The sequence below is a fragment of the Brassica napus genome, chromosome A1 (genome assembly GCF_020379485.1).
Source record: "Brassica napus cultivar Da-Ae chromosome A1, Da-Ae, whole genome shotgun sequence".
Lineage (NCBI taxonomy): Eukaryota > Viridiplantae > Streptophyta > Magnoliopsida > Brassicales > Brassicaceae > Brassica > Brassica napus.
The window spans coordinates 29955325-29968350 of record NC_063434.1 but is presented as its reverse complement, the minus strand read 5'-3'; the positions used below and the strand labels follow the sequence as shown (position 1 = coordinate 29968350).

At 36.6% G+C, this 13026-nt stretch overlaps 4 protein-coding genes across 4 annotated transcripts; 2 read left to right on the top strand and 2 right to left on the bottom strand.

Annotated features, from left to right (window-relative positions):
* The first annotated feature begins 1000 nt into the window (after positions 1-1000).
* BNAC01G40130D lies at positions 1001-1466 on the top strand. Its single transcript, XM_013886798.3, has 2 exons — positions 1001-1112; positions 1203-1466. Exons 1-2 carry the CDS (start codon positions 1042-1044, stop codon positions 1423-1425), a joined length of 294 nt encoding a protein of 97 aa, XP_013742252.2. The 5' UTR covers positions 1001-1041; the 3' UTR covers positions 1426-1466.
* A 63-nt stretch (positions 1467-1529) lies between these two features.
* Positions 1530-4408, bottom strand: LOC106365670 (inositol phosphorylceramide glucuronosyltransferase 1). The gene is made up of 9 exons (XM_013805126.3): positions 4091-4408; positions 3870-3990; positions 3134-3483; positions 2946-3053; positions 2734-2868; positions 2516-2653; positions 2153-2438; positions 1960-2083; positions 1530-1861 (listed from the first exon to the last, which is right to left on the bottom strand). The coding sequence occupies exons 1-9, from the start codon at positions 4325-4327 to the stop codon at positions 1720-1722; spliced, it is 1641 nt and encodes a 546-aa protein (XP_013660580.2). The 5' UTR covers positions 4328-4408; the 3' UTR covers positions 1530-1719.
* A 386-nt stretch (positions 4409-4794) lies between these two features.
* Positions 4795-7830, bottom strand: BNAA01G33590D. The gene is made up of 2 exons (XM_013805125.3): positions 7434-7830; positions 4795-6516 (listed from the first exon to the last, which is right to left on the bottom strand). The coding sequence occupies exons 1-2, from the start codon at positions 7549-7551 to the stop codon at positions 4958-4960; spliced, it is 1677 nt and encodes a 558-aa protein (XP_013660579.2). The 5' UTR covers positions 7552-7830; the 3' UTR covers positions 4795-4957.
* Positions 7831-9550: 1720 nt separating this feature from the next.
* Positions 9551-10546, top strand: LOC106449191 (60S ribosomal protein L23). The gene is made up of 4 exons (XM_048777271.1): positions 9551-9634; positions 9831-10115; positions 10197-10238; positions 10349-10546. Exons 1-4 carry the CDS (start codon positions 9622-9624, stop codon positions 10429-10431), a joined length of 423 nt encoding a protein of 140 aa, XP_048633228.1. The 5' UTR covers positions 9551-9621; the 3' UTR covers positions 10432-10546.
* Positions 10547-13026: the final 2480 nt, after the last annotated feature.

The following is a 13026-nucleotide window of genomic DNA, read 5'->3' as shown; positions in this document are numbered from 1 at the left end:
ACAAATGTTTTCGACGTGTGAATGATCAGACCAAATCAAAACATGATATCGTTTTCCAAATTTATCAAGGTGTTCACATGGAGATTTTGTTTTCATCTTGAAGCTAAACTTCCACTCTTTATCCACTTGTTCATATTACTCGTCTGAAAGAAAGAAGATTGCATATACTAGCATGCAAATTCGAGAATGTTTCCATAAATATTTGAACGTGCATGTATATAAGGATATAATAAGAAGTGTATACACTAAAGTACTAATCCTCACATGCCATGACATAGCAGAATAAAAAACAAATAGAGCCAGTTGAGGAAGCAGCCAAACTAGAGGGGGGGCTACACAAATCAATGTCCCGATTTATCACGTATCTTCCACCGTAGAACCAGTCAAACATTCTCGAAACTAAAAAATAAAATCATATACTAAAATTTAGTGAAGATGTGAATAACAATCTTAACCGAAGAATCATTTATTACTTGTTGTAAAAGCAGATCTCAAGCTACAGTCTAGATACCATACTCTCGAGTCTCGACTGTTCCCATTTGATCACTGCAGAATTCACATATGGTTACTACATTGTCCAGAGATAGTTGAGTCTTCACTGTAAAAGAGAAAGCATGATGGACTGACTGGGACAAAACATAAGGGGTCCATGCGGTTTGAGACTAAACAAGCATTTTGCCTTCTAGAGAAACAATCATAATCAGATTTAACTTATAAAACAAACAGGAGTAGAATACCAGATATTTGTAATATTATCTACTTCTAGAATGACTAATCTACATAATACAACCTAATGGATGTATTGTATGTATTTATTGACTTTGTTTTGTATCCATTATAAGTCAAAAGTGCTTCTTTGAAGATTCCTTTCTCCTATGGTCTCTTTCGATAATGGAAAAAAAAGAATCACTCACTTTATTCATACATGTTTATATATTACACATGCAGACCGACTACTGTCCTTCACCATATAAATACATTCTCATAAACCTACTTTCTTCATATCTTCCTTTCCTCTATTCACCTTACTCCTCCTCCAAAATGAATATCATAGTTGAACACAACCCTTCAACAATAAAGTTATCTGAGCTTGGAGTCATGTCATGGCCTAAGTAAGTATCAAACATGCACATGCTCTGGTTCTTCAATTCCTAATTTTATTGGTAATAGTTAATAACATGATGAGTTTCTCTGATAAATAGATGGTCTTGTCAGCCTGGGAAATATGCATTGGTGTTTGAAGAAAGAGAGACATGCTATTTGGTGAAAGGAAAGGTGAAGGTGTATCCAAAAGGTTCATCATCAGAGTTTGTAGAGTTTGGTGCAGGAGACCTTGTGACCATCCCCAAGGGACTTAGCTGCACTTGGGAAGTCTCTCTATTCATCGATAAGCACTACAAGTTTGATCCTCCTACTTCTCTATAATGTTTCCTACTTATGATCTATTTCTCGATTAGTCTTTATCATCACAAAGCATATAAGCTTCTATATCCAGACAGTAAAGTATAGAAGAGAAACCAAAAAGACAATGCTTAGAGAAGGTACAAAGCCTTTCCTAGATTATGTTCTCAAATGTGACTTCTTTGGAGCAATGATCAAGAAAGAACAATGATATAATAATAACACAAGAAAGTACAAAACTCAAGAGCTGTCCTAACAGAATAAAAAAAATCATACATAAGCTGTGTTGTGAATTACACTGCGACACACTTTTGAATGTCAGCAGAGGAAATAGATTGACTTTGTTCTCGTCGTGTCACGGTCTTCTAGACTTTTGAGGAACCATCTGACTGCGAGGTGCTCTGAAGCATAAGTCATGAACGAAACTAGAACCATGGCTACTGCTATCATCAGACCCAACCTGCTCCATATGTAACCAATTTAGTACATAAACCACTACTAAACCGAGCAACACCAAACACATTCTCTACAGGTAACTAAATGAAAAAAAGTTTTTACCTCAAAAATAAAGCTGTGACCCCTAACATGTAGGGCAAAGAGATGGCAGCAAAAGCCAAAAACACCATTCCTAATCCATAATACAATGCAGTGAAGTCACAAGACGCATCTACCCGCTGATGACCTGTTGATTTTTCAGAGAAGTTTAGTGATAAACAAAACTAAGAAGACATATGTGTCTCTGTGGCTATACCTTTTCCTGAATCATCCAACGATGATTCTGTTTGAGATGAAGGAGATCCTGTTTGAACTGCTACTTTCTTGCCATATTGGTACACTAGAAGTAGAAAGCCACCATATAAAAGGAAGAAGATTGTAAATGTCCACTCATATATCAAAATCAAGCCAGTCCATGGCAAGATTTGCCTCGGCACAATCATAAAGGAAACTCCAATGGATGTCAACACAGCCGCAAAGCAGACTACAACTGAAACTGCCCCCAAGTATTGAGGAACCTTAGAGTGAGCGCCAGTGTGGAGCTGCAGTGATAAAAAATTAACATTAGATAGATTCTTTTAGCATCTAGAAAAAAGCAAAAAGGCAGATAAGAACTAACTTGATAGTTGGAGTTCATGGTAGACAATGTCGATACACCACTATAACCAAGTGTTCCATTAGATCTGACTTTGTAATAAAGATGTCTGATCTGGTTGCATACAGAGTTCCTGCACAATGAACTCAAGAAGTCACGTCCCTGCAATAGAAAACAGAGATTCAAATGAGATTATAGATGAAAAGAAACGGTTTGGGTACAACTAGAATAAGAGTCTTAACCTTTAGGGAACGATAAAGGCAGAACAAGAGCCCACAAAGTGGTAACAAGAAAAGGAGCTTGACGATGAATTCATCATTTGGTGTTTTCCCACCTCCAGTTCCAGGAAGAGTCTCCTCAAGCCCTACCCTAATGCTCTGCCAGGTGTCCAGGTGAAACTTAATTAGAAACTCACTCAAAACAACCTAAACTTTCCACAGACAAGAAGACCTACATGCCACGCCTCAACAGGCTTCACTAGCCATGCTGTCCACCAGTCCCAAGGCTTAAGAGGACCCAAAGTGTAGTGAATAATGTGAAGCTTACTGTCATCAACCATCCACTGCATAAACAAAGAGAATCTCAAGATTCCAGATCACATCACTTTGGTCTTTAAAACAGAACAAAAAAAAAGTTAACTACCTTGTTAGCAAGCATATAAAGACCAACATCTGCATTATACAACGTAGAGAGCCTCTCCATTTTAGGAACCGGTCTTGATTTCACAGCTTCAGGTGACAAACTAGGATCAAAGACACGAGCATTGGGAAAATCAGGATAATACGAGTTCAAGAACCCTTGATCTCCCCCGGTGTAAGAAGACAAGGTCTTCACTTGCTTCACCATATCGTCAAACAAAGCTGCAGACGGCTCAACGACCATAACTCCAGAGTTCAGCCTCTCGGAATGCTTCAAGTTAGCGCAAAACTTGGAGCACTTGAACAGATCCTCAATGTTCTTCACCACAATGGTATCAGCATCCAGATACACAACTGTAACAAATAAAAACATAACATAAACATGAGACAAATCTCTTTCTTTTAAACACTGTATATTATGCTATTGGAAACTAAGAGAAATATGTAAATGCTACGACCAACAATTCTACATGTCTTACGAGAATTCACATGGGACAAAGCTCTAGAGGATTGTCAAAACACACAAAGTACTCACCTTTCTTGTAATCAGTCATGTCAAAACAAGTGTTCTAAACATCGGTCTAGAAGGCGCCTAGTCCGTAAATCAGGTATGAGCGAAACAATTTTTTCAAATCGATTTTTCTAGGCCTTAAAAAAATCGGCCTAGACGTCCGCCTAAACAATAATTACCACCTAGCGATTTTTAGAACATTGACTCAAAACACACACAAAGTAGTTACCTTTCTTGTAAGCAGTCATGTTAAAGATCTTGAGCTTTGTGTAAACACCCCAGAACCTCTTTGGATGAACTTGGTTTGGGTTTGCTAGTAAACTAATCTTCTCTACTTTCCACCCATCAGCCTACATAACCCCCAAAAAAATCAAAATCAATATCCAAAAAAGGAAAGATCTTTACTTTAAGCTTCTTTTAAGCTTTCCAGGAATAGAAAGGTAATATTACCACAAGGAGCTTCTTAGAGTAGTCAGAAACACCATCAGACACCAAAACAACCATGTCCTTGTGAGATCCAGTGTCTCTTATCGATTTACCCAGTACCCTGACTCCTAATAAGAACTCGTCTCCGTATAAGAGTGTGACGTAAGCTTCGTTAGTTGATTGGGATGCGAAGGAGCCTTTGAATTGGATTGAGAGAAGAGTGATTGAGATAACCCAGAAACTCGGGTTGAGTTTCGCCATGGATTCGGATCTAATTGCCACACCGATATTCTCGAGGAGTTAGTATAAAAGGTCGGGACTTTTATAAACGGTTGTAAGTTTGTTTTGTTTTTGTTTGTGTTCTGTTTCTGCTTCTTATTACCATACTCATGTAACAGACAGTAAGAATAACAGACACGTGTCGGATTAATAAGAGTTCAGGAGAAAAGAACTTTAGAGCTGAGATCAATGCTTAAGAAGTCGTTAACTGGTGGTTATGGAGGATTTTGAGTGCTTTAGACTGATTTAAACTGACTCTTTACAAAAAATGTTATAGAAAAATATTTAGATTCTAATAAATGTCTGTGTCTTAGTGTTGCTTATACCGATTTTTAGAATACTAGTTGGTTGTGACCGATAAGAGATATATATCTGAATCTCTTTTTGTGTTCAGACTCTGTGAAGAAAGTAAGGTTCAGCTAGAGAATCTAATCTATGAACCTGTTCAATGACACAACATGTGACAATGTTAGAATATAGCAACCTGCCACTCATGTATATGAAGTTTGTATAGAAACAAAACAACAAAGTAGTGATACTTTTAACATCATCATCATACACAACACAACACAAGTAGCAAAGATTCACACCGAACAAATATGCCTTCTTCTTTCAACAAAGCTCATCTCCTTCCCAGTTATCCTTCTCCTTAGGCCCCGTGGGACCTTCCTCTCCGTAAAGAGCAACAGGAAACAAATCCACAATGTTCTCAACCGAGAACCTAACAACCAAAGGAAGAAGATCCATAATCTTACTAATCTCAGACCCTGAATCATACTCTATCACCGGCCCCCACTCTCTCATATACTGCAACCAACACGGCTCATCCACACCACCTTCCCTTAAATACTCAGCCGCTACAACCACATACCTCTCGCTAGACTCCACAACGTACTCGCTCTTCGCAACATCGTTCCTCACACCAATCCCAAACTTGGACGAGCCTTGTAAATACATTCCCGGGTGAGGGAAGCTAGCGTGTCCGTGCTTAGACGAGTAAACCGCAGGTTTGTTACCCTTAACAAACTCTATCTCAGACGCATCCACCCACCCGCCGCCGCTGTGCTGAGAGAAGAACATCTGCCAAAGCTCCCCGGAGAAGTTACACACTCGGAAAGTGAAATGCTCCCAGTCCCCCACGTGTTCTCCTATTCTCGTCATAGGTAAAGTGAAGAGACCGATCTTGAGCGTTGCAGGGCCGTTGAATGGGCAGAAGATCCACATTACAATGTCAGTGAACGTTCCACCGAGCGCTGGCTTCACATGGACGTAAAGCTCAGCGCTCTCGAGGTTCCCTTTCTTGAGATTGCTCTTAGCTTCTTCTTCTTCTGGGAGATCGACCCAATACTCAAGATCATTGCTTCCTCCAGCAGGCAAGTTTGAGCCTGTAGAGTTGATTGGTTGGCCTTGTGACTTACCTCCTGAACGGTATAACAAAGCTCCGTTTTTAAAGAACCATTGTACGGATGAAGGCATGTAAGTCTCTTCAGGGTGGAAGTAGACCGTTGGTCCGTAGTGTTTGATGACAGCATGGACTTGGTTGAGATTCGGCATTGCGTGTAAGGTCGGATCAAGATTCTTTAAGCAGGCGATGTCACGAACCGTTTCATGAGATGATAGTTCGTAAGTGCAGGAGAAGAATGTCCCGACGGATACGCCTTGTGACCTCATCCCTCTCTCGCAAGGCTGCACGGTCCATACGCTAAACGGGTTTGACTTCTTGGAAAGTATCATCTCAGAGGTTTGGCAGCTCTCGGTTAGATCCTCTCTTACGCATCTAACGTCTTCAGTTTCAGGCTCCTTTGGTTTATCTGTTACTATGACTCCCATTGCTTTGTAACCAGCAGGAGGGTTAGGTAGCCAGAAGTAACCACCACCACCTACACTCGAAACTAAAGTGTAACCCACAGGCTTCTTCAGGGGTGGTGGATCATCGGTTTTGGTGGGTTTGCTAGAGCGAGCGGCGAGTATATAGCCTCTCAAGGGCTTATCCGTTGGCTGGCAGTAATGACCAAGGGAGTGGAAACCTTCTGGAACTTCCTCGGCTCTGTAAAATGCTACACCTTTTGATTTTTTGTGCGAAGAATCAGAGCTCCAGAGTTTGTGGAACTTGGTGATTTTAACCACTTCTATCTCTCCTAGGTTTATTCTTCCAGTGGCAAAACCTTTACCTGCAAATAGATTGGCAACAAGAGAAAGAATGTCATTTTCAGCACCAAAGAACTAACAAACACTTATAGATAGGATTGACTTAAAGAGTACCAATCATTAGCTTTCACAACATTCAAAATGATAAAGAAAGTATCAATCATTAGCTTTCACATGCATAGCCAAAGGTGAAATTTGTGTCCATCAAACGCCACTCATTCTTTTCCCTTACAAGCAATGGTGGGGACACAACAACTATTAGAGATACAAGACCTGGATAAACTATTATTGTACCATATCTGGACCATCTACATTATCAAAACATTAAATGACAGTAGAGCCTTTTTTTTATATGGTCGGACAACAACATAAACAAAACTAAGAAGATTATTATAGCAAAACTAAGAAGATAATGAGAGTACTATTAGACTTGGAACCAACTTGTGTATCAAGTTGTAAAAGACAAAATCTTGAATCAGAGTCAAACAAAGAAGAAAGAAAAAAAAGACAATGAGAACCCCATGCAGAATATTCCAAAGCATCTTCCTAAGTCTACACTTTCAATAAGCCAGAGAACAATATTAAACTAAGCCACAAAAGTAGATAAGATTAAGTGACTAACCAAGGAAGGATCTATGATTAGTTAAATCTTATCTTATGTAACGCATGTAAAAAATAAAATAATGACTAATCAAAACTCAAATGAGAGCTAATTAACAATCTTCTGGTTTTATCTTGTTTGAATCTTTTGATTCTTTTCCCCTATATTATCCAAAGTTTCACACATTTGTTAATAAGACCGAAATTTCAGCTGGAGAAAGAAAAAAGACTAAAACTTCCCAAAATTAGAACAAAAATTCAAGGTAATAAACGAAATCTTGCAACCTTCAATATCATAGATAAATTGCAACTTTCCAGAAAAGGAAAGTTCTTTTGGTACCTTGTGGCCAGCGAGGAAGAGGAGAGGGAAGAGAGAAGGGCTTTGGCTCGGACGGCTCCGAATCAAGCTCGGAGAATCCTCTGCTCCAGTAGAAACAGTCACACCCAAACCAAAACATCTTGTGGGGGAAATTCAAGATTTTGTCTCCGGATTCGGGAAAATTAAGAGAAACCCACCAAAACCCACGAGTTGATTTACAGTTCCCCGATTTGGGTCGAATCAGCCGATTGTTTCTCCGGGAACTCTGTTCCTGGCGTCTCTCTCTGCCCCTGTCTCTCTGTTTCTCAATTTGAGAGAAGAGAGAAGCAACAAAAGCAGAGAGCTTCTCCTTCTATGAATTGATCAACATGCAAGGTGGAGAGAGAGAGAGAGAGAGAGAGAGAGTGGAGTTGAAGTTATAATTGCGTAAGAAAGAAAGGTTGATGATGAAAGTTATTGGTGTGCGTTTGATGCGTTTTTTAGACGTTTCACAATTGCCCCATTATTATATAAAGTTCAGAAAAGTCCCTCTAAAGTCTAAAATAATCTTGAGGTGAAAAAAAAACAGGAAGTTTTATTCAAAATTTGATCTCATACCTTTCAAACTTGCAAATTTAACCCCATTTAACCAAATACATTACCAAAACATGAAAACAACCCTTTCTTATCTCATACAAACTAGATTAAAACTATTTGACCAAAAAAAAAACTATTGGGAGGTTTTCAAAATATTCTAAAATGAGAATTGTATTATTAAATAATAGTAAAAAAAAGTAAGAATGGATTCTCAAAAAGATTAAAACATTTGAGATGTCAAAAGACAAAAACACCAATGAAACACCTATTAGCTCAATTTTTTTCAATACAACGTAATATATTTGGTTTGAGCAGATTAATTGATGCCACCAAAACCTCTTTCATTTGCTCCAAATTGCTCTTATCTTCTAAGCTTTACAAATACAACACTTTTGTAGTGAACTCTACCCGAGAAAGTTTGTTTACCGTGTGAAAGTAATTTAACGTTACTCTCATGTGATGAGGGAAATCTGATCCATATGGAGGATACATAATTTTCAGAAGAATTGACTAAAGCGGATGAACAAATAAATTTTCTTGGATGCTTAACATAGACATAATGACAAGGAAATTGAGAGAGGACTTGTTTTCCACATGCATTAGATAGATGAAGAGTGTACCCGGTTCAATTCTTGCAAAGTGTTCTTCAGATAAAGAGGTGTGCCTTATTTGAGTATGATGGTAGCATTCACTTATACTCGGAAGGAGAATACAGATTACTCTATCGACCATAAGAAGCTTCAACAGTCTTGATCATTTTCAGAATATGAACTCATCAAGTAAGTAATAGCGTGCCAATTATCCATGGCTGATTGCGAGTAGTTGCTTGGTTTCAGATTGCTTAGGTCTTCTGTTTCTCTTTAGCCAAACGGTGTAATTAATGATTATTTCAAAATTTAAACGAACTAAACATTCAATTGAAATATCAAACTTCACGGTTACCACCACATAACATTGCCACGTAAGTTGTTGCTCACATTAGCAATCCACATCTACTACTATGGACTGAACAACTTAGCCAATGAAAATAGATAGTGATTCATATGGATCCAAAATTAATCTAACAAAATTATTGACCAAAATTAGTACAAACATAACAGATATCTTAAAATTTGTAAACAAAGCAGAAAAACTTGGAATATAAAAATTATGCTTACATATTTAGAGAAAGTTATATATTCATATCATAACTTATCTAATAAAAAAATTAAAATTTATTTTTATTTGTGGCTAGTTTATATATTGTATTCATTAAATTTATAAATGATATTTAATTTGAGAGCCTCAAATGCGATTCTACATAGATAAAGAGTTTACCATCAAGATTAATTTTGTGAGTTAAAATTATGATAGTGCGAAACTAATTATGTAGATTTAGATTTTATGATGATTCTAGTGTTATTCAATTAAGACATGTCAAAACTATGTTAAAATCTTGTGTTATTTGTTTATGAAAAAATAAAGAGAATTCACTAATTATATTGTATTTGCATTATTGGGCTTTTAGTAGGCTTTTACAGCCCATACTATCAAATCCAGGTAAGCCCATAGTATAGTTATATAGAAAACCCTAGCTTAACAATACATAAACCTTCTCTCTTCACCACCATCATCGAGCTGCTACTCTGCAACCATGTCGAAGCGAGGTAAAAATCCCTCTCCAGCTCTTCTAGCATCATCCGTATACTGTAATGTTAGATCAAGAGCTCTTATACATATACATTAACATCTTGAGCTGTCATCTTTATCATTTTCCGACCAAATGATCCTTAGTGACTCGTCTTTAGTTTCTAGATAGCATGTTCTGTTACTGATCTGCCATTTGTTTCATATGTTTAATAGGAAGAGGAGGAACCTCTGGTAACAAGTTCAGGATGTCACTGGGTCTTCCAGTGGCAGCCACTGTGAACTGTGCTGACAACACTGGAGCCAAGAACCTTTACATCATCTCCGTTAAAGGTATCAAGGGTCGTCTTAACCGTTTGCCGTCTGCATGTGTTGGTGACATGGTTATGGCTACTGTGAAGAAAGGTAAACCTGATCTACGTAAGAAGGTTCTGCCAGCTGTCATTGTTAGGCAGAGGAAGCCTTGGCGCCGAAAGGACGGTGTCTTCATGTACTTCGAGGGTTAGCATTTCTATCATCATCTCTTATGTTTATCTTATCTATTAAGGCTAAGAGTTTCATCAGAATAGGTGATTTTTGTAGATAATGCTGGTGTCATTGTCAATCCCAAGGGTGAAATGAAAGGTAAGCAATTCATCCAGTAGTGTTACAATAAACACGAAGTTAACTAGTGACATTAGTTTAATGAAGTCTCTTTGTTTTTTTTTGTGTGTGTGTGTGATATATATATTTAGGATCTGCTATCACTGGACCAATCGGGAAGGAGTGTGCTGACCTGTGGCCAAGGATCGCAAGTGCTGCAAATGCTATCGTTTAAGATCTCTCAGTTTGTGTTTGTTGAACGTTTATCTCCTCTGTTGAGGATACTTTGTTTTTGTGCTAGACTTATAGTTCCGGTTTGTTACTTAATTATAGTTTGGTTTGACCTTTAATTTTGCAAGTGTGCTTATCTAATTTAACAAAATATATGGACATGTTCTTCCTCTGGTCTAGTTCGGTCAAACTTGATACATTTTAGCTACTAGAGATTCAAAAAGTAATGCGAATGTAAATTATGATTAACGTAATTTTTCCTGTAAAACACTAGTTAGCTGCCAACCGGAAAATTAGAGCTTTGATTCTTTTGAAATCTCAATTTTACTTGGTTTCTATAACGTTACAGTAAAGAGATACCGACTACCTTCGGTCCAAAGGCTAAAAAAACTTCTAAAGCTCTATATGTAATATGATTGGCGCCCAAGAAACTGAGTTGGGTTTTGCTCTAACTGGGTCTAAGAAACGTGTTCGTTGCTCTTCTGTTTGTTTACTTTTATGTGAAACTCACACCAGATAAATTGATGATTTTCAAATGCGAGTATGGTTTGGTCACGGTTAAAGCTCTAGAAGAACAAGAGATGAAGGAAAAGCGAAATTCAATAACCTATTAGTTTAGAAACTAAATTCATGTCTTAAAAGTTGTGAAATAGTACATAAGAAGCTAATAGTAAATATACATGAAAAGAGACTAGGACTCAAAGCGCTATATCCCAGCCCGCCATAGTAGAAGAGCATCATCAATTCTGCTTTCTGAACCTTCATCAAACTGTAGCACATGGTGTTGTGTGTGTGCAACAGAAAATTTCAACCAGTAGAAGACGGAAGATATAATCAATGATGCGAAGGTTATGGAGGAAGCTCGATTTACCGAAGTCTTCTACAAAATTGATACTCAATGCTGGAGTATATTGGTTGTATTTGTGAATATTTTTCAAATTGGCAAACTAACATTTTTTCCGTTTTAGGATAAATAAGAAGCAATAAATAGTCCAACAAGTTGTGTGAGATGAAATTTGCATTTTATTTTAAAGTTTTCACATAAAACATAGCTTCAACTGCATATCACTTAATTTAGTAACTTACTTAATTTCCTTTATACATTTCCTTTATACATTTCTTTCTCCAGTGTTTTTAGAAGATTACACTCTAAAGCAACCAAAAATATTTTTGAATATTTTCCTTATATTTTTCTTATATTTTATTTATAATTTGTTTTTTAACTAAATTCCTATAATGATCAACCGGACTGTCAGCTAGATGGATACACAATCGGAATGGCAATACCCGACAAGTGATTGACCAATACATAACTATTGTGACAAAGATATGGCTAGAATCATCATCATCATGTGGTACGTTAATATGTTGAAAGTCTCTCTTTTTTTTTTTGATCAACTAATATGTTGAAAGCCATTTGGCAAAAAAATACAAAGAGCGATAACTGATTGAGCTTTTTGGGGGTTTGAAAATAACACACAGATTGTGTTATACTGTTATATGAAAATAAAGAGCTGGAGAGAATGGTAATGCATCGAGTATCATCAAGGGTTTATAGAGAGACTGCATTTACGAACATAATATTTTCGTATAATCGACTCGAACTATTGTGTGACTACTTTTTTAATGGAAATATGTTTTTGCAAAATAAATATACCAGTAGGGACCTAAAAAAAGAACTACACTAGATACCTTTGTAACAAAACTTAAAAAACTAACAAAACATAGCAAAATCCACATATGGATCACATAAACTAAAAATTAGTATGAGTTTTGACGTGATATATAATTCATTGTAAAAATGCAAAAAATGTAAATTCTAAGAATATTTAGATATTTATGAAAAAACAACTTTAACATTGCAATACAATATTATTCGATTACTAATATACAAAATGACACAATAGTTATGTATATAAGCTTTTGACTACTTTGTCAAAAATAATATAAATGTCGACTAATAATAATTTGTTTAAAATTATTATATTCACAAAAGCATGTTCCTGACTGATAGGGAATGTGGACAGATTTTATAGACTAAAGTTTTATATGAAATCAATGAGTTACTTTGATATATAAAACTAAATAATATACCATCCAGTTGACCAAAGGCTGGCTGTTATAATAATGGTCTGGGTTAACCTAAAAATTAGAATAAATTAATTTTAATCATAAGAAAAAAAGTCTTTGATTCTTATGATATATTGATGTCAAAAGAAAACAAACAAATAGTTGATTTGATTGAATTATATGTTTTAGTTTTGAGCGAACTATGTATCGATGAATTATGATAAATACAAAAGGAGAAACGAGTGAGAATATCTCCCATCCTACCTTTACTGTGTTTAGGACCGATCCGTTGTACAGTCCGGCGACTAGCCAGATCTGAGAAAGACTAAATTCGCCTGATTCTAGCCCAACTATGATCCCAAATGTTTGTGGTAGCCTGTGCTCCATATATAACTTTGGGGGTATTTGTGATGGTTTAATACAGTTAATCAGCAAAACTAAATTGTATATTTAAAGATTTCATTTGTAGTTTGTTTTTAAATAGTTACATCATGTCCTTCCTTGGCAGCATAATAGGGGATTCCCTTGC